Genomic DNA, 21,171 nt, shown 5'->3' on the forward strand with positions numbered 1-21,171 from the left:
GCAGCCCTCCCTGAGCCCCACCATCACCCCTTTATCCCCCGCTTCTGCCTTCTCTGGGACTATTTCGCTGCTTTCTCTCCTCTTATCAGCCTGTTGTCGCCGATCACCTGTCCCCAGTGGCCTGCATGGTGGTAAATACAATGGTCACTTGTCTGTCTTCATCTTTGACCTCACCGGCTGCTCCCTCCTTCTTGACTTGGGTGCTTCACCCGGCCCTGGTGAAGCCACTCTGCTTTCCTCTGCTGTTGGCTCCCTCCTATCGCCTTCGGCCCCGGCATCGGCTCTGTCCGGGGCCTGCTTTTCCTACAACGTCTCTGCAGGTCATTTCTCTCTCTCTGCCAATGCCTCATGCATTTAATCCCCAGCTCGGACTGTTCCCCGAATCCCAAACTTGCACGCCCAGCTACTTGCTTGCTATCTCTGTTTGCATATAAGATAGGCATTTCCAGCTAATGTGGCCCACGTTGGAGCCTACCCAACCTAACATCTTCCTTCCTTTATCTTCTTCGCCTTAGTGGGCGGCACCACCGTCTGCCCAGTTGCCCAAACCGAGACTCCGGAGGTCATCCTAGGCTCCAGGTCCCCTCGGCCCCACGTCCAGTCCCTCAGCACGTCCCGGTGGCTGCAGCTGCATACCTGCCCCGGAGCTGCCAGCAACTCTGGGCCAAGCCTCAGGCCTCCCAGCCGGGGGACCCTCTTCCCCACCCCTCCTGCATCCTCTCTCCTTACCCAGTAACCGGAATGTGCTGTAAACATAAATTGGGCCCCTGCTTTGGCCTTCTGCTGGCTTCGGTCACGCTTAGAATAAAAGCCGGGCTCATCACTGTGGCCCAGCAGATCCTGGCCACCGCCCGCCCTCCTGGCCGGTCTCGAAACACCTTGTCCGTCCCCCTCTGCAGGAGCCTCTTCTCCCTCCCCCCACCCCACCAGGTCAGGATCCTGCCTTCAGCCTTTACCAGGCCTCTCCCTCTGACTGGAGTGCTCTTCCCCAGACCTCCCTGTGGCTGCCTCCAGCTCCCATTCAAGCCTTTGCTTAAACGTCACCTCCCCAGAGAGGGCTTCCCTGACCACCCAGTCTGAGCAGCCCCTGGGATCTCTCCCGTCACATTGTCCTATTTTATAATGCATCGTGGCACTTTTCACTACCTGATGTGTTCTCGTTAACCTACGTGCTCGTTGTCTGGGCCTCAAGGGCAAGGCATCGGTCTGTCTGTGTCACTGGTCCCCACGCGCTAGAACAATGCCTGGCATATGAAAAGCATTCAATAAATATTCATTGACTGATTGAATTAATGAATAATAAATAAATGAATGATGACTCGCATCTTAGCTCCTGTAGATAACTCGCTCTCCAAAGTTGCCAAAATCTGGCCCTGCCCTCGTTCATTCCCACATCCTAGACCCAGGACTTCCCACCAGGCAGCCTAGTGCCCCTCCCCCACGCACCTTGACATCCGTGGTCATCTATTCATTCAACACATATTACCGAGTGCTGGGGGCCACAAACCAGGTTCCTGGACGAGTGTAGAGTCTAGAGGGCCCATATAGTGAGCCTCAAGCATTCATTCATTCATTCATTCATTCATTCAAGAAACACCACTGTAGGACCTCCTGCATGCAAGCACTGTTCTAGATGCTTTACGAATATAAGCCACTGGATACTCATATGAGTCCATGAGGTAGGTGCTATTGTTATCCCTGTGTTATGTTGAGGAAACTGAGGCACAGAAACGGGAGGTCACCTACCCAAGGTCACATAGCTGGTGCTCATTTTGTTTCACTGTGGCTTTACCCTGGGCCTAACGTCCTGACCCTCCCGACATTGTCTCTTCCCTCTGGGCCCACGCCAGCCCCTCTGGACTTAAAAGCAGACTTTTCCCTTCCTCAGTGTGAGCAGCGGAGGCCAGGGCGGGGGTCACGGCAGCCCTGCCCGCTCTGGGGTCAGCTCTGACCCCGCAGTCAGCCTCGCCCCCAGTGCCCTCCTGTGTCCCCCAGGGGCTGGAAGGAGCCACGCCTGCCTCACCATGTGGGTCGGGGCCCCCACTTACGGTGTCAGGAGTTGGAAAATGAGATTTACGGCCCTTCGCTTCCTGGTGTGCGGCCGCCAGGAAGCAGCAGTCGCAGAGCAGGAAAGCCTCCTTCATGCCAATTTCAGGAGGTGCGGTAACTGCAGAAAGTCACTTTCTAATTCGCAGGAGTTGGAAACAATTCCTTCTGCGGAGAGTTTGTGTGACAGACGCTACCACGGACTTCCCTGTGCAGAACAGACATGCTTCCAGAAACACAGGCGAGGATCAGATGTTTAAAGGAGACTCTTCAAAAGGCAGTCAGAGAAACTCACCAGCCTATCTTTGAATTCTTTGAATGAAGAAATAATTTTCATTTATTGACTTTTCTTAAAGCAAGGCCTTTCATATTTGGGAGTAAATGGAATCCGATTGAGAAATCACTGCTTTTCCAAACTAACAGTTTAGAAAATTGTTCTGCCAACAGGCTGGGTCTGGCTTCTGGGTCTCGCTAGGTGTTTTCGTCATGTCCCCACTGCCCTAATAGAAGGAGTGGTTGTTCTCATGAACGCTTTCCTTCATTAGTAGATGCTCATTGGGATTACCTGTGTCTACTGATGTCCCCATTTTATAGATGAGAAAACAAGACACGCAGAGGCCACATAACTCGGAGAGCATCTGGACTGGCATAGTGCAGAAGAAACTCAAGAAGTTAGAACAGCTGAGGGTTTGGAGAGTGAGCCCTCCCCCCCACCCCCCCACCCCCACAAACCCAGAAAGGGACTGGTTGGGGCTAGGGAAGGGGTCAGGACCCCACTAAAGGCGCAAGGTTCCTGGGTAAGGCAGCAATTCTAGGGGGAACGAGCACTGGGAAGTGAGCGGGGGGTAGGCTGTCCTCCCAGATAACAGACTCTACTGTGACTTATAAGGGGTAAAAGAGTGTGGCATTGACACAAGAACAGAGGCAGACCTGTAGAATAGAGTGACATCAGGAAACACTCATGTACAGGTGGGGCTTGGAATGTCAGTGTCATTTAAAATCAGCTGGGAAGGGGCGCCTGGGTGGCTCAGTTGGATTTCGGCTCAGGTCATTATCTTATGGTTCATGAGATTGTCCCCCACATCGGGTTCTGTGCTGACAGTGTGGAGCCTGCTTGGGATTCTCTCTCTCTGTCTCTCTCTGCCCCTTCCCTGCTCGTGCTGTCTCTTTCTCTCAAGATAAATAAATAAAATAAAAATAAAATCAGGGGCACCTGGGTGGCTCACGACTTTGGCTCAGGTCGTGATCTCACAGTTCGTGGGTTCGAGCCCTGCGTTGAGCTCTGGGCTGACGGCTCAGAGCCTGGAACCTGCTTCCGATTCTGTGTCTCCCTCTCTACCCCTCCCCCACTCATGCTCTGTCTCTCTCTGCCTATCAAAAATAAAGAAACGTAATAATTTAAAAAAATTAAAATAAATAAAATAAAAATGAAATCAGTGGGGGAAAGGACAGGTCATTCTATGAGGATTCAAGACAATCAGCTACTCATTAAAAACACTTAACTTACATCCTTAACTCACACCATTCACCAAGATAAATTCTAGGTGAATTAATATAAAAATATAGGACAATGCATTTACAGGTGTTCCTTTTCCAAAAAGATAGACACAGCATGTGAAAACTGCAAAGGAAAAGCCTGGTAAATTTGACTATATCAGATATCAAAGTGTTTGACAAAAGCAGCTTTATTCACAATTGCCAAAACTTGGAAGCAACTGAGATGTCCTTCCACAGATAACTGGACCACAGGTAAATGGCCTGTGATGGGTCCAGACGATGGAACATTATTCAGCACTAAAAAGCCATGAAGAGACAGAGAGGGACCTTAAGTGCATATTGCTAAGTGAGAGAAGCCAGCCTGAGAAGGCTATGTACTATGTGATTCCAACTATATGACATTCTGGAAAAGGCAAGCCTGTGGACACTATAAACAGATCAGTGTTTGCCAGGGGTTCAGGGAGGCAGAGAGGGAGGGAGGGATAAAAAGGTGGAGTACAGGGGATTCTTAAGGCTATGAAACGATTCGGCACAGTAATGGTGGTTACCTGTCAGTATACATTTATCAAAGCCCATAGAATGTGCAACACGAAGAGTGAACCCTAATGTAAACTCAGGATTTAGTTAATAATAATGGATCAGTATTGGCTCATCAATTGTAACAAATGTACCACACGAATGCAAGATGTTAATCATATGGGAGATTGTGGCGGTGGTGACTGGGGACACATGGGAACTCTCCATAATTTCCCCTCACTTTTTCTGTGACCCTAAACCTGCTCTAAAAAGTAAAGTCTATTAATTTAAAAAAACAAAAAGGTGTTTGGTACATGGGAAAAGACAGAGCAGTAAACTCTTGGGTAGTCTACGTGACAGACAGGATTAGTATCTAGAATACATAAAAAATTCCTACCAACTGATAAGAGAAAATACTTTTTTTTTAAAGAAAAAATTGACAAAGGATACAGACAGGCGCTATATAGACAGAGATAGGCATGGTCAATAAACGTGTGAAACACGCCCAAGCTCACTAGTATGAGGGAAATATAAAATTTACAACAATGTTGAGGTGTCATTCTGCATCATGCGATGGGCACAGCTTTTCATGTTTTGGAATCTGCAGTGTTGGTGAAGGTTTAGGTAAGTACCCCCAGACAGCTGGCAGAAACACATGATGGGGCTACCATGCAGGAGAGCAATTTTCTGACATTGACTCAAATTTAAAATGCATATACTTTATAACCCAGCAACTCTTATTATTCCATCTGGAGCAGTACTTGCTTGCATCCCCAAAAAGATTTGTAGAAAGGTGTTCATCGCAGCATTTCTTGTAGAGCCGAAAACGGGACAAGACCTAGTACCATCCATCGATTGGGTAGATAAAACAATTCCTTCGTTATTCCTTCGTTATTAAGCAATTGTATGCGTTGGCTCCGAAGAATAAGCTATATCAGTTACGTACGTCTTGGCAAGTTCACCCAGAATTGTGTCAAGTGACGAAAAAGAAGATATCCATATGGCTCACCGTTCGCCTCCTTTCAACAGACTGGGCCAAGGCAGAGAGGACCAGAGAGGGTGCTGTTGAATGGGTGGGATAGCCCAGGTCAGTTCTGCGCCACCTGCCAGGGCACAACTAAGGATGTGGTCTAGGATGTACTCGGGCCTGGCAGAGACAGCCTGGGGGAGGATGGACTTTTAGGAGGCTCCTGAGGAGGCCTCAGCACCTGTCGTGGTGCCTGGATTTCCTCCCTGGGATTTCCTGACTCGAGGGCTCCCCACCAGCTCTAATCTGCAGTCAGAGAATAGCGAGAAGTGTCTATGAGGGGCTGACCCAGGCTCAGAGACGCAGACAACCACAGAGTCCTTGGTCTCCTTTGGGCCTGGGGTCCAGTGACTGGCGTCAGGCACGAGGTGTGCTGGAGCCTACTGGTGCCAACTGGGCACACCTCTCCTCTGCTCTGCCTTCCGTGACCTCACATTGGTCGCTTGGCATTGGCCGTAGTTGCACCGTGGAACCTGACAGACGCTACAAATCAGGGCTTTTCTTTTGCCTCTGGAGAATCAGTTGTTAACCATTTATCTTCACCCTGTGGGAACACAGGATGGCTTCCTCCCTCCATTCCCCACCCTGGGTTCCAGGACACAGAACCCCACTCCCTCTTTACTTCTGCCTTTGCTGAACCTCCATCTCTCCACTCCTTATCTCCATCTTTTCTCTGGCCTCCTCTTCAAGAAGAGGGGAGAGGGTGGAGAGCCTTGGAGTTGAGGGCATTTGGATATGGGCACCAGTCACAACTATGCCATTGACTCCCTCTGTGACCTTGGACAGACTTTCCCACTCCGGGCTTCTATTTTCTCCCCTGTGGAATGGAATAATCATATTCAGGGCTACCACATACGGCCTTGTAGGCATGGTTCTGCTTCAACTCTGCTTCAACATAGACTGTATTGGGAATGGGGCCCTATGGAGATGTGCAGTGGGCAACCTGAACAACGGTACATAGTCCTGATCAAGGTACTTCATGATACTTCAGAGGGTTGTTATGAAAATTAAGAAGTAATCATACAGAGTGCTTGGCACATAGCAGGTGCACAAACATGGGTGTTTTCCTTTCTTCTTGTTATCTACCCCTCCCCTTCTCATTAATAGTGTATCACTCTATCTTTTTTTTTTTTAATTTTTTTTTTAATGTTTATTTATTTTTGAGACAGAGAGAGACAGAGCATGAACGGGGGAGGGTCAGAGAGAGAGGGAGACACAGAATCCGAAGCAGGCTCCAGGCTCTGAGCTGTCAGCACAGAACCCGATGCGGGGCTCGAACTCACGGACCGTGAGATCATGACCTGAGCCGAAGTCGGACGCTTAACCGACCGAGCCACCCAGGCGCCCCGGTATCACTCTATCTTAAGGTTAGGTTCCTAAGGGCTCCAGATTCCACAGTCCACACAGAGAAAGGTCCCCAGATTTATAATAATCCTGGTGACTATAATGATTACATGCCACTGAGCACAGACTTGAGGCTGCCTTGCCTCACTTCACTTACTCTTTGCCTTACGTGTCACAATCCTCGTCTTCGGATTCAAGGACTTGAAGCTCAGAGAGTGAGGCTTTGCCCCGTGCTACGTGATGAAAACGTGGTGGAAGAGGATTCCCACTCAGATCCCCTGGAATCCAAGTTCTTCCAGCCAGTGGGCTCAAAGATTTTTGACCATGAGCCGCAGAAAAACATTTCATGTTTCAGTCACTGCGCCCATGTACACATGCATAGAACTGAAAAGTTCTCCAAAACAATATTCATTCCTGCTACGTTTGACGTATCAGATATTTCTATTCCGTTCCATTCTGTTCCATTCTTCTTCTTCTTTTTTTTTTAATGTGGCAGTCAACAGTGGCAATCATTGAAGGTGATTTCATGACCCACTAATCTAGCGAATCAGCACCTGCAGTTTGAAAAATACCCTCTAGGCTGCTTCTCCCAAATGACCTCCTAACACAGGAATCTGCAAACTATAGCCCACGGGTTAAAATCTGGCTCGGTGCCTGTTTTTGTAAAGTTTTATTGGTACACAGCCATACTCATCCATTCATACGTTTATTGTCTCTGACTCTTTTGTGCTACGACAGTAGAGAAGTAGTTACAACAGAGACTGCGTGGACCACAGAGCCTGAAATATCTACTTACCTGGTACTTAACGGAAAAGGTTCGGGGCTCCCGGTGGCTCAGGCGGTTAAGCATCTGACTCTTAGTTCCGGCTCAGGTCACGATCTCACGGTTTCGTGAGTTCAAGCCCCGAGTCAGGCTCCCAGACAACAGCTTGGGATTCTCTCTCTCCCTCTCTCTCTCTCTCTGCCCGCCCCCCACTCATGATGTCTCTGTCTCTCACAATAAATAAGTAAACTTAAAAAAAAGACAAAGAAAAAGTCTGCCCATCTGTGCAGATTTGACCCTGTGTCTCCTTTGTTTAATTTCTCCACGCCTTCCCTGTACCTTTTTGCTCAGACTCAAGCTCCTTGGCTGGCTTAGAAAACACCACCCTCTGGCTTCCCCGCTCTGGTCCTACCAACGGCCCTTCCCCTTCCGTGCTGTCCCCCAGCACTGACAGGCCCACAGGACAAAGGTGGACAGAGCTCCACCTTGCTTCCTGACCTCTTGTTCTGCTCCCCCCACAGGCCTCCTGGGAATGGTCGCCCACATGATGTACACACAGGTGTTCCAGGTCACCGTGAGCCTCGGCCCTGAAGACTGGAGACCCCACTCCTGGGACTACGGATGGTCCTTCTGGTAAGTGGCCTTTGACCTTCAGACACCAGAGCCCCCACGCATGCTGGGCCTTCGGCAGCTCGGCCCAGGCGAGGGAGGAAGGGCAGAAGAAGGCAAGGGTAACCCAGAGTGCACAGGGACTTTGAGACTCTAGCTCTGGGGTTGGCAAACTATGGCCCATCCACTACCTGCTTTTATGCAGCCCTCAACTTAAGGATGGTTTTTACATATTCAGATGCTTGAAATCAATCAAAAGAAGAATAACATCTTGTGATGTGTGGAAATAATGTGCACCTTAAATTTCAGTGTCCATAAATAAAGTTTTATTGGGACAGAGCCACTGTCATTATTCACGCGTTGTCTTGTGGCTGCTTTCACGCTACAATGGCAGAGCTGGGCAGTTGCAGGCGACACTCAGTGGCCCACGAAGCCTAAAATGTCCACCGCCCGGCCCTTTACAGAGTAAAGCTTCCGACCCCTGCCACACAGGCTGTTCTGGAAGGTGGAGGTGGAAGCTGATGAGTTGGGGGCGGTGGGGGTGGGCGGGCCTGGGAGGTCTGATAAGTTTTGTATGCAAGAGCAAGACAGAATCAGTAGACTCCCGAGCCAAGTAAACAAGGGGTGTGTGTTAGTTCGGGTGACCCAGAAGTCCAGTTGGGTCAGCTGGGGGGCCTCGGGTCACGACGGAAAAATCCGTCGTGACCCTCTGCGAATTTAACCCTGTCCCTGGGTGGGCTTTCCTCCTGGTGGTGAGAAAGCTCCCTCCTGGTGCTTCTTCCTTCACATACGGGGGAAGGGAGGGTTCCTCTTTCCCCAACGTTGACCGAAGTCCCCGGTCTCCCCCTGATGGGCCCATCAGGGGCCACGGGTCATCTTCTCTCTCCCGAATCATCACCACAGCTGAGGGAGGGCCAGGAGCGTATTGGCTCTGCTTGCCCCCGCTTACCTCTCGGGCGAGGAATGAGCCCAAAGCTCTCCGGTGGTGAATGACCGGGATGGGTGCTGGGTGAGCATCTGCCCCAGGCACAGCTGGGTCCAGGTGCTCAGGTGATTTATCAGGAGCTCTCCCCGCCCCCTTGCCTGTCTCTCTTCCCTTTGTCCTTTGTCTTGTCTTCATTCACAGGCAGCCTTCCCTAAGCAAAGATGGTCACCATGCCCAGCTCTAGGCTTCCATTTTACAAACGTAGCAATACCAGCAGAGAGATGAGGCTTCTTTCCCATATTTCCCGCCAAAATCCTGGTTATGGCTGTCATTGGATTAGCTTAAGTCGTGTGCCCATCCCGTGACCAATGATTTCGACCCTGATTGGTCTGGCCTGAGTCACAAGGTCCAGGCGGCGGGATTGGCCCCACCCAATCCCTTGGACAGAGACAGGAGGAGGAGCCTCCCCAGTGGAAAATTAGGGGTGAGGCGGGGTTATCAGAAGGAGGAAAGACAACGACCTCAGTTGTCCATTACACGAGGTATGCAGGCCTGCCTCTGGTGGCCGGGAATCACTTATCCACTCAGTCACTTTACATGCATTTACCGATTGCTTACTCGGGGACAGCCGCTCTCCTAAGTGCTGGGGGTACAGCAGTGGTGAAGACAGCGTGGTGACAGGTGAATGAGACAAGGAAACAAGCTGTAATGTGGATATGGGGGTGGCTCACAGACTGCTGTGGGAGCACAGAGGAGGGGTTGCTGACCCAGCTTCGGGCAGGGAGGGTCCTCTGGGGAGAATGTGATCGGGCAAAATGTGGAGAAGGGAATAAGACAATGTGCTGGGCAGAGGGGACAGGAGGTACAGAGACTTTGGAGGATCCTCAGAATGGAGTAGGAGTAGGAGTAGAGCTTCAAGTAAGAAGGACCCCCTTCCAGACCACTGGGGACTCTTGCTAATTTCACCCCTTCCCACCCTCTGTTTGGTTTCTGCTTTGCAAAGGCACGTGTCTTAAAGGGACCTTGACCCTCCCAACACCATCGTTGATCCCTCTTAAGTGGAAGGCTCACGGGGAAACCAGCTAAGGCTCTGGTGCCCCCTGTTGCCCTACACTTCCCTCCTCCTAGCAGCTGTCGCCTGAGCTCTCGACCTTGGACGGTGGTCACCTGAGCTAGAGAAGGGGGCAAAGGAAAGGAATGAACATTCTTGGGTGTGAACACGTATGTGACCACCTATGCCACGTATCGAGGCCTGGTATGTCACCATCGCAACGGCGCGGTGCGGTGGAAATTTTGTGGAGGGGAAACTGAGGCACAGGCAACCTAAGTAACCCGCCCAAGCTCTCTCTGGCCGCTGAGCGGCAGGGCTGGGATCTGAACCCGGGCAGTGTGGCCTCAGAGCCCACACTCCTAACCTCTGTATTCTGCCTCTGCGAGAACGGGGTGATACGTAGACACTTTTTGTGGATGTGCGTGGCACGCTGTTTGACACACGGGAAGTGCTCTCAAACACCAGCCCTTCTGATGTTACTGATTTCCATATGAAATTTAACACACACAACCCCCCCCCCCCCCCCGTGTTGCTCAGAAAGGTTGGGTCACGCACCCGGAGTCCCACAGCCTTAAGTAGCAATAGGATTCTAGAAGCCCCTGGCTCTCCGCCCTGGCACTCTCCGACCCCTGCCGGTGTCGGCCATGGGAAGCTTTCCTTCCCGGGAAGCCAGGCCTCCTGCCCTGCTCCTGTTCCCTTGGGGCTGGCCTCATTCTCATCTGACTTATTTAAGGCCGGGGCCCAACGTGCGGTCCCTATTAGGGCTGATCCATTTCTTCTTGTCACCAAGGCCTGCAAGATGGATCAGCCCCATTTTTCATCCCTTGCTTTTGGGGCCTCGCCAGGGCTGTGCAGCGTCATTGTGTCATTTCTCTTGTTTAATATGTGTGAGGCCGTTTGTCAAAATTCTGGCCCCAGCGCCTCCCCCATCCCCGCCCCAGGCACCAGGCAGGAGAGCAGCTTTGAGGCCAGACAGCGCCAGCCTCTGCCTCCCCGCCCAGCAGAGCGAGACAGGCCGCGGAGACTTGGGAGGTCGGGGATCAGAGATGCCCAGCTGATGTTGGGCACCGGCTTCTGGGAGGCACACGTGCCCAGGAAGGGGAAGGGTCCACGGTTGAGAGTCAGACGGCCTCGTTCACACCTTGCCGACATGCACTGCTGGGCCGCTGGGGGCAGGCACTGCGGAGGGGTGGTTGAAGGGTGGCCTCTGGGCTCAGACAACTTGGGAGCATATCCCCACTTTGACCCTCACCAGCCGTGGACTCGCACCAGGTCCCTCCGCCTCCCCATGCCTCAGTATCCTCAGCTGTAAAATGGGGAGATGGCCCGAGTCTCTTGGCAAGCAGTCTGTCAGTTTTCTGTGGATTTACAACACATCACCCTAAAATGTAGTGGCTTAAAATAAAAATGTGTTATTGTCTCTTATGGCTTAACGGGTTGACTGGGTTTAGCTGGGTATTCCTTGCTCGGCGTCTTCCATGACGCTTCGGTGGGATGCTGGCCAGGGCTGGAGTCATCTGGGGCTTGGCTGGGTGGGCGGTCCAAGCTGGGCCCTCCCAGCACTGGCTGTGGGTGCTGGCCGGGGGCTGGGGGCTCAGCTAGGCTGTCAGCAGGACCAGCTTCTCCAGGCCGGTGGCCGGGCCCCTGTGGGGAGCAAGCATTCCGAGAGATCCGAGCAGAACCTACAAGTTTATTTTGTGACCTTGCCTCAGAAGTCACACTGTCGTTTCCGCTGCGTCTGTTGGTCAAGCGCAAGTGATGGGCCAGATTCAAGGAGAAGGGGCCCACACAAAGCATGAACCCCGGGAGGTGAGGCTCCCGGCGGGGGCATCCTTAGGGAGGGGCTGCAATGAGGACTATATGAAATAACACGTGTGAGGTGCTTAGCACAGAGGATGTGCTCCACGCATGTTATTATTAAAGGCAAGCAACCCAGCGTCTCAAGTGATTCATCTCTCGAGTCGATAATAATAACGCATGCCTCACAGGGTCTCCATCCGCCCTGGATGCACCGCTCGCATTTGCTCCCAGGACTTTAGTGTTCTCTTAGTATCCAGCCCTGGCCGTGACTTCCTGTCACTGCCCAGCTCGCTGGTGTGGCCGTGATAGAGCTTCAGAACCCCATCCTCACCCTGAGCCCGGAGCCCCTCCAGCCCTCCCGCCTGTTTGTTTGTTTTTTTTTTTTTTCCAAAAAAAACTCTCCTCTTAGCCCAGGGGCTGAACCCAGCCAGTAGACGTTTTGGGTGGCCTGCCACGATGTTCTATAAAAGTTGTATTTGCTTTTAACAGTCTAAAAAAAGGCAAACATTTTAGGCAAAAATCCAAGTTTTGGGCTTCTCTTGACCATTAGGGGCTATGTCCTTGCCTAACTGGCATTGCCACATGGCAGCCGGCAGCTGAAGCTGAGGGGTGGCTGCCCCCGTAGATGGGGCCCATGCTGTCCGGTTCACCCCTGTCCCCACCACTCCTTCTCGCCTTATACTTTCCTCACTTCACCATCCAGCTGAGTCTGCGGGAATGTGTTTGTGACCCCCACGTGGAATGTCAGCGTGTCCGTTTTCCTGGCGATGGCGGGGAAGGGGAAAGCTAGTCACTCTGTGCTTCTGTTTTCAATTTGATCAAAGTGAGAAAGATAGGAAAAAAGGGCCCCTCCTACCACAACACACACAGTGAAACCCCAGTCCTGAGCATTTAGTCTGCAGACTGAGGGTAGGAGAGCATCGTGGAGTTGTAGCTTTATAAGAGCTAGAAGCCCAGAGAGGTTAAGCGATTTGGCACAGGTCACACAGCAAGAGAGCAGCAAGTTGGGCCAGGTCCCAGAGAGGTGGTGCCTCTCTGTTTGCTTCTGGGACCCCATCTGTGTGAAGTGTGATGGCCTCACTGCTGCCCCCTCCCTTCCTCCCCTTGTTCCCTTCCAGTCTCCACAACCCTGTGGAAATAGAAGGCTAGCCTCTTCCCTCTCTCTCAGGACCCTTGGCTGCCCTGCCCTCTCTGCAGGCCTTAGCTGGCATTTCAGCAGATCGATCCCTTAGGGGTGGGGGGTTCTGCTGCCATGACCGTAGAAGAACCTTGGCCCCAAAGAGCCACTGGGGAGGATGTGTTTGCTGGTGTCCCTGCTGAGAGGCTGTGTGATCAGCAGGAAGCTCTCACTCTTTCTCATGTCCCTCAAGGCAGGTGGTTCTTGCCTCCTTTTGTTTAAGACCAGGGAAGGGAAGGAGAGGTGTGGCCGCCCAAGGACGCCTGCTGGCCATGGCCGGACTGCCTGGGGCCCCAGAACCTGCCGTCATCAGCTCCTGGTCCCATCAGCTCTGGGGCACTGAGCATGGCCTGGACCGAGCATTTGGGCACAATGATTCTGTGCCCGTCTGGCCTGAAAGAGAACTAGGGCTGCCCCCCTCAGTGGTCAGTTAACAGTCTTCCCACGGAGGAGGGCCTGGGGGACACTGCAAGGTGGCATCTATGCATCTCTGAATCGGCCCCCGGCATTCCCCTGCCCCTGCCCCCCACAGCTCCCAGAGGACAGAGTAGTTGACAGTCACTCTGTCCACCCCATCACCCTCCCCTTTCCTCCCCACAGTGTCCACTCTGCTCTTGGCTCCAAAAACCAGGCCAACCACCCACGTACCTCAGGCAGCAGCCCAGGGGTGCACCAGCTCAGAATTGCAAGCTGCAAACAGCAGGAAGCGTTCCAGTCCCGAGGTTTTCAAACAGTGTCCTGCGTGAGGGACCAGAGGGGTCTTGGGATGAGGCACGGCAGGGAGGATGAGGCTCTGAGCCCCTCACCCACATTAAAAGCAGGGCAGTATTTTTATAGCTGTTCAATCTGTGTTTGTTCATTCTGCAAATATTTATTGAGCACCTGCTATGTGCCAGGCACTGTCCTTGGTGCTGAGCATATAGCCGGGAACAAAACAAAGCTCCTGTTTTCATGAAGCTGATGTTCTGGGGCGGGAGTGGGGGAGCTACCGCTTCTGGGATGATGGAATAGACATCCTTCTCCCTATTCCTCCTGCTAAGTCCCGGCTAGCACTCCTGGAACATTATACATAAAGCAGCATAAGAGGATGCTAAAAGGTAGACACGAGACAGCAGGCTGGCCAGGGACTGAGAGCACATTGGTGAGTACTTTTTGTCTAGCGCATCCCGATCTACAAATGAAGAAGTCAGCAAGCCAGCAATGTGAAAAGGCGTGCACGCGTGCACACACACACACACACACACACACACACACCATGGAGTCTGCTTTCTATAGCCAAAGACCAGGAAAGGGGCAGCCTACCAAGACAGAATGTTTAGCAATAACCGTATAGTGATACATAACAGACAAAAAAAACAACAACCCCAACAACTGTGGTTTGACCCCCACTCATGCCAAGCTTAGACTCCCCTCACCAGGCTATAAGGAGGCACCTAACTGCATGCCCCCTCACCTGCTGTGGTGGTGCCAGAGTAGGGAGCTGGGACTGTCACTTTGCTGGGAAAGTAACAAGCCCCACCCATCCCCAAGTGGCAGTGGAAATCCCACGGGGAGCCTGGACCTCACCCCCAGCAGGCAGTAACAGGACTGAACGTTTTCTCCCTAAGACTGGGAGCGCCACTCTTCCTCAACATAGTGCTGGAATTTCTTGCTAGTGCAATAAAGCACGAAAAGTAAATAAAAGGCACACAGATTGGAAAGGAAGAAATAAACCAGACTTGTTTGCAGATGACAGGATTGTCTATGTAGAAAAGTCCAAGACATCTACCAAAACATGCCTAGACCTGATGTATAGGTTCAGTAGAGTCTCAGGATATGAGACAAATAATGTAAAAACCTATTATGTTTCCATAAACCGGCATTGAACAGTTGGACAACAAAACTAAAAATACAATACCATTTGCATTCAACACAGTGAACGCTTCATCATCAATCTAACAAAACATTTGTAGGCCTTCCATGGTGAAAACCACAAAATGCCAATGAAAGGAATCAGAGAAGATCCAAATAGATGGAGAGAGACAGCGTGTTTGTGGTGAAGATGTCAGTTCTCCTCGAGCTAGTATACAGTTTCATGCAATTCCTGTGAAAATCTCAGCAAGATTTCTTGTAGGTATAGGTAAGATTATTTTAAAATTTATTAGGAAAGGCAAAGGAGCTAGAATAGCTAAAATAAGTTTGAAAAAGAAGGCTAAAAGTGGAAGGCTAAAATTGGGAAGTCTTCCCAACTTCAAGACTTAATACATAGTTACGGTAGTCTAGATTGTGTGGTATTGGTGGAGGGGTAGACACACAGATCAACGGTGTGGAATAAGGAACCCAAAAATATGCCTCATTGATATTTGACAAAGATGCATTTCCGTTCCGTGGAGGGGGGAGTAGCCTTTTCAACAAATATTGCAGGAGCTACTGGACAGTCATAGGTAAAAAAAACAAAACAAAACACAACAAAAAAGCACTCGATCTAAACTCCATGCATTATCTAAAAATTAACTCAGAATGGATCATGGACCTACATATACATTGTGAAATGATGAAGTTTTTAGAAGAAAAAAATAGAAAATCTTTGAATCTAGACCTAGGCAAAGAGGTCTTAGATTTAATATCGATTGGATCAAAAACATAAAAGGAACATTTGATAAATTGGATTTCAGCAAAATTAAACACTTTTGCTCTGTGACAGACCTTGTTAAGAGGTTGAAAAGACAAGTTGCTGAGGAAGAAAAGACTTGTTAGCCTCCGCTCTGACAAAGGACTCGTAGCTAGGATCAATGAAAACACTCAAAACTCAAAAGTAAACAATAACAGCAGCAAAACAACTCGATTAAAAAGTGGGCAGGAAGACATGAACAGAGATTTTGCCAAAGAGGATAAACAGATGGCAAGTAAGCAACTGAAAAGATGTTCACCACCATTAGCCATTAGGAAAATGCAAATGGAAACCATGATGAGGTGTTACTACACATCTATCAGAATCGCTAAAATAAAAAAAAAAGTGACAACATGAAATGCTGATGCAGATGTGGAGAAACTCAGCGATATCAGGGAACAAATGGTTGATACATGCAACAGGGACGACTCTCCAGAGAATCACACCGAGTAAAAAAGCCAATCCCCAAGATACATGCTGTGCAATTCCATTTATATAGCATTCTTAAAATGACAAGATTATAGAAATGAAGAACTGATTACTGGTTGCCAGAGTTTGGGAGGGGAGTGGGTGTGGCTGTAAAATGGCCACAGGAGAGATCATTGCGGTGATGGATGGAAATATTCTGTATCTCGATTGTATCCGTGTCAATATGCTTGTTCTGTGTTTGCAAGATGTTACCATGAGGGAAACCGGGGAAAACGTACATGGATGGATCGCTCTGCATGATTTCTTACAACTGCATGTGAATCTATAATTATCTCAAAATAGAAAGTTTCATTTAAAAACAAAGAATAATAAATAATAGGGGGAAACAAAGCTACAGGGGAATTACAGGGTGTGGTGAGGGCTGAGAGGACGCTGAACAGGGGTATGTGATAGAGAGAGACTCCTCCTCTCGTTGGGTCATCAGAGTTGGTAGTTGACCTGCTCCTAGACAAGACTAGAAATTCACTTTAAAACTAAGCTATGTAGAAGAAGGGAATGTATAAAAAGTAATTGTATAAGAACTTGGGTTGCCAATGACAGAAACCCAATTCAAATTGGCTTAGGGGAAAAAAAATCTGATAAAGGAATTTGGGCACCCATCACTGAAAAATCCAGGGATAATGGCTTCAGCTCAAGGATCTAGCTCCTTTTCGTGGCTCTGCTTTGAGGCAGCCTCATTAGCAGGTTGCATAGTGGCAAGGCAGGCCCCAGCAGCTCCAGGCTCAAATCCCACCCGTGTGGTACCCCAGGAGAAAGATGAGCCCTGTTTTCCAACAGCTTGAGCAAGAGTCCTGGGATCGGGTGTCACATGCCCATCCTTGAACCAATATCTGTGGCCAGAGGGAAGTGATGCTCTCATTGGCCAGGTGTTGGCCATGTGATCACGCCTAAAGGTTGGGGGGGGGGGGTGAGGCCAGCTCCATACAAACCACATGACCTGAGAAGAGGGGAGCACTGGTCCCTTAACAGAATGGATGCTGGTCAGGCAAAACTAACCAATGTATCCTTGTGGAATCCCAGAAAAAGCCTGCTTCTTCATTTGCCATCATCATGCTTTTAATTTCCACCTGTCTAAACACGTACCCCACATTGAACTAGTCTTGAGTTTCATTGCTCAGAGGAGAGAGTATCTGATTGGACCAGCTTCCCAGATGTTCAGCCCTCATCCAGTCATGTATGAACAGGGGGGCGGGGTCACCTACTGGACTCTTTGATGGACAAGGCCGTTCTAAGAGGGGGCCAAGTGGACCCCATGCCTGTCTATTACAGCTACTCAGAGTTTCTGGGAGATCAAAATTAGCTCATTATCATGAAAGAACAAGGAATCCATTAATGGTTTTGGTGATAAGGTTCAGGTGATGATAGGGGATCCTTGGGAAAAAGGCTGAATCCGCATACTTCCCCTTCCTTTTCTTCTGGATGGCCAGGGGCTGACAAAGAGGAGAGCAGTGGGTGTGGGAGATGGGCTGCACTGACCTTGAGGAATGCGTGGTGGTCACGTTGAGAGACCCAATGGGTGGCGGGCAAAAGGGGAGATGGGATGCTCTGAGACAGGGCAGCAAAGCTGAACTCTTGATTTGGAGGAAACCAGTCATCAGGGCAGAGACTGGGGAGCAGGGACCGGGAGGCCTGACCGGTAGAACCAGGCTGGTACCCACTCCTGGTCAGAAGTAGGTGGGAGACCATTTCTAGAACGGACACTGGGTCAGAGACACAGCAGCCTGGACAGCTGGTCTCCTACCCCCGTGCCGCCCTTCCCTGCTTTCCAGTTGTTGGTAGGACAGATTCTCCAGCCCCGGCTGGCTCAGCATACACATCAGGTGCGTGTGGCCAAGAGTCCGCAGCTGTGCTTGGAGGAAGTGGAGAACAGAAAGCCACACGGGTCGTTATAACTTAATCTCTCAGGGGGAGAGTTTGGAGATGAAGTCAGATAGAAGTGGGTGGGTAGTAAGAAGGTTGAAAATAGCAATGGTAGTAATGACTGCAAGCTGTTCTTGAGTGCCCGCTGTATGCGCCAGGCACTGTTCTAAGATGTTTTGAATGGCTCATTTCCTTTAACCCTTGCAACCATGCTGTGAAGTGGTGCTGTTGATGTGTCCGTTGAAGTGATATGAGGAATAAGAGGCAGAGGGGTTAAGCATCTTGCCCAAAGCATGCATGAACAGAGGTAATTTAACCCCCATGGAACCCAGCTTTTTGGGTGTCTGCCCCCATCCCCTTTTCTATCATCAACTTCACCTAATCACGCTCTCCCTCACTCCAGCATCCCCAACCTCCTGCAGACCGGAGACTGTTCTCTACTGCCTCATGCCTCCACACCTTTGCACACTCCCTTCCCTCTTCCTGGGATGCCCTTCCCGCTGGCAAAGGCTCACTCATCCTCCAAGACCCTGTGCAACACAAGCATCATTGTGTTCTGGTGACCTTCCCGGAGGCTGGCCCCCTTGGATAGAAGGCCTCGCCCTTTTCTTGCCTCCCAGTGATGAACTCTGTCATGTCTGCATCAGTGCACAGACTGTGAGCGGGGCAGGGACCAAATCCTGTTCTGCTCTACAGCAACACCTGCTCAGGTCTGGCCCAGAGGAGGCAGCTGTGCAGGAGGAGCGCTTGTCTGGTGGGTGGGGTTTCCTGTCCCCGGCCCACCCTCACCGTGGCACCTCTCTCCTCGTCTGTTGGCAGCCTGGCGTGGGGCTCCTTTACCTGCTGCATGGCAGCCTCTGTCACCACACTCAACTCCTACACCAAGACGGTCATTGAGTTCCGGCACAAGCGCAAGGTCTTTGAGCAGGGCCACCGGGAGGAGCCAACCTTCATAGACCCTGAGGCCATCAAGTACTTCCGGGAGAGGTCAGTACACACGGGGTTGCCTCTGGCCACCATTGGGAAGCCAAAGCCTGGGGCTCAGCCTCAGTGGCCACAGGGCTCCAGTCAAAAACTGGAGTGAGTGATCTGACAGAAGCATCCCTGGGCGGTTGTGGGGTAGAAGGGACTGTCTGGGTGAGGCAGAGTTTGGACCCCATTGCGTTGGAATTTCTGGGACATTTTGATGTTTTGTTGGACATGAGGTTGCCTTGTGCTCAGAACCCAAGGAACTAAGAAGAAGAAAACTGAGTCTGAGAGTTTGCCATTTAGCCCCATGCTTCTTAGAACCAAGATAAGGGTGCACAGAGAGTGAACCCAGGTCCCCTTCTTGGGTTCTGTCACAGCATTGAGTGAAAAGAGGACCCAGCAGTGGGGTTGTTTGTTGATGGCTGCTAGAGGAGCAGTCTCCTCAAGGTCAGGGACTGACCACCAGGCATCTGATCACCCGAGTCCTCAGAGTCCAGTTGGGAATAGAGGAAGTAACAATAAATGGTGAGTGTATGAATGGATGGATGAATGGATGGATGGTTGGGTGGATGGATGGTGGGTGGGTGGATGGACGGATGGATGGATGGACGGATGGATGGGTGGGTGGATGGATGGATGGGTGGATGGGTGGATGGGTTGTTGGGTGTATGTATGTTTTGTTGGGTGGGTGGGTGAGTGGATGGATGGATGGGTGGATGGGTGGATGGGTTGTTGGGTGTATGTATGTTTTGTTGGGTAGGTGGGTGGGTGGATGGATGGATGGATGGATGGACGGGTGGACGGGTGGGTGGATGGGTGGATGGGTAGTTGGGTGTATGTATGTTTTGTTGGGTGGGTGGGTGAGTGGATGGATGGATGGGTGGATGGGTGGGTGGGTGGATGGATGGGTGGTTGGGTGTATGTATGTATGGTGGGTGGGTGGATGGATGGATGGATGGACAGGTGGATGGGTGGTTGGGTGTATGTATGCTTTGTTGGGTGGGTGTGTGGGTGGATGGGTGGATGGGTGGATGGGTGGGTGGGTGGATGGATGGGTGGTTGGGTGTATGTATGTATGGTGGGTGGGTGGGTGGGTGGATGGATGGATGGATGGATGGACAGGTGGATGGGTGGGTGGGTGGGTGGATGGGTGGTTGGGTGTATGTATGCTTTGTTGGGTGTGTGTGTGGGTAGATGGGTGGATGGGTGGATGGGTGGGTGGGTGGATGGATGGTTGGGTGTATGTATGGTGGGTGGGTGGATAGACGGATGGATGGATGAACGGATGGATGGGTGGGTGGATGGATGGATGGGTGGATGGGTGGATGGGTTGTTGGGTGTATGTATGTTTTGTTGGGTAGGTGGGTGGGTGGATGGATGGATGGATGGATGGACGGGTGGACGGGTGGGTGGGTGGGTGGATGGGTAGTTGGGTGTATGTATGTTTTGTTGGGTGGGTGGGTGAGTGGATGGATGGATGGGTGGATGGGTGGGTGGGTGGATGGATGGGTGGATGGGTGGGTGGGTGGATGGATGGGTGGATGGGTTGTTGGGTGTATGTATGTATGGTGGGTGGGTGGATGGATGGATGGATGGATGGACAGGTGGATGGGTGGTTGGGTGTATGTATGCTTTGTTGGGTGGGTGTGTGGGTGGATGGGTGGATGGGTGGATGGGTGGGTGGGTGGATGGATGGGTGGTTGGGTGTATGTATGTATGGTGGGTGGGTGGGTGGATGGATGGATGGATGGATGGACAGGTGGATGGGTGGGTGGGTGGGTGGATGGGTGGTTGGGTGTATGTATGCTTTGTTGGATGTGTGTGTGGGTGGATGGGTGGATGGGTGGGTGGGTGGATGGGTGGTTGGGTGTATGTATGTATGGTGGGTGGATGGATGGATGGATGGACGGGTGGGTGGGTGGGTGGATGGGTGGTTGGGTGTATGTATGTTTTGTTGGGTGGGTGGGTGGGTGGGTGGATGGACGGATGGGTGGGTGGACGGGTGGATGGGTAGGTGGGTGGGTGGATGGGTGGTTGGGTGTATGTATGTTTTGTTGGGTGGGTGGATGGGTGGATGGGTGGTTGGGTGTATGTATGTATGGTGGGTGGCTGGGTGGATGGATGGATGGATGGACGGACAGGTGGACGGGTGGGTGGGTGGGTGGATGGATGGATGCATGCATGGATGGATGGATGGTGGATAATGAATGAGTGGAAGATAGGCTAACTTTCTAGTTAGCATATTTCCTGGGACCACCTCCTGAATAAACTACCTGTCAAATCCTTATCACAGGGTCTGCTTTTAGGAGAGCACACTGGATGTGTAATAATGCCTCTCAGTGGCAGGGAACTGAAGGGTTGTCCAGAGTGATGACAGAGCCTGGGGAGGAAAAGGGGGAAGGAGGCTGCGGGGCTGGGCAGCATCGAGGAGCTGGACTCTCTGCGGGG

At 51.2% G+C, this 21,171-nt stretch overlaps 1 protein-coding gene across 7 annotated transcripts in view; it reads left to right on the plus strand.

Moving 5' to 3' along the window:
- The window catches only part of GSG1L (GSG1 like), a 206,389-nt gene that overhangs the window by 159,782 nt on the left and 25,436 nt on the right, over nucleotides 1-21,171 (plus strand). For all 7 annotated transcript variants that reach the window (XR_006197664.1, XM_042921540.1, XM_042921542.1 and 4 more), the window contains 2 exons: nucleotides 7,715-7,826; nucleotides 18,574-18,741. Coding sequence is in view for 6 of the 7 variants with exons in the window: in XM_042921540.1 (XP_042777474.1) it covers nucleotides 7,715-7,826; nucleotides 18,574-18,741 (280 nt within the window). In the remaining variant the exon portion in view is untranslated. The remainder of the gene's footprint in view (nucleotides 1-7,714; nucleotides 7,827-18,573; nucleotides 18,742-21,171) is intronic.

Source organism: Panthera leo, chromosome E3, assembly GCF_018350215.1.
Source record: "Panthera leo isolate Ple1 chromosome E3, P.leo_Ple1_pat1.1, whole genome shotgun sequence".
In the NCBI taxonomy this organism is placed as follows: Eukaryota; Metazoa; Chordata; class Mammalia; order Carnivora; family Felidae; genus Panthera; species Panthera leo.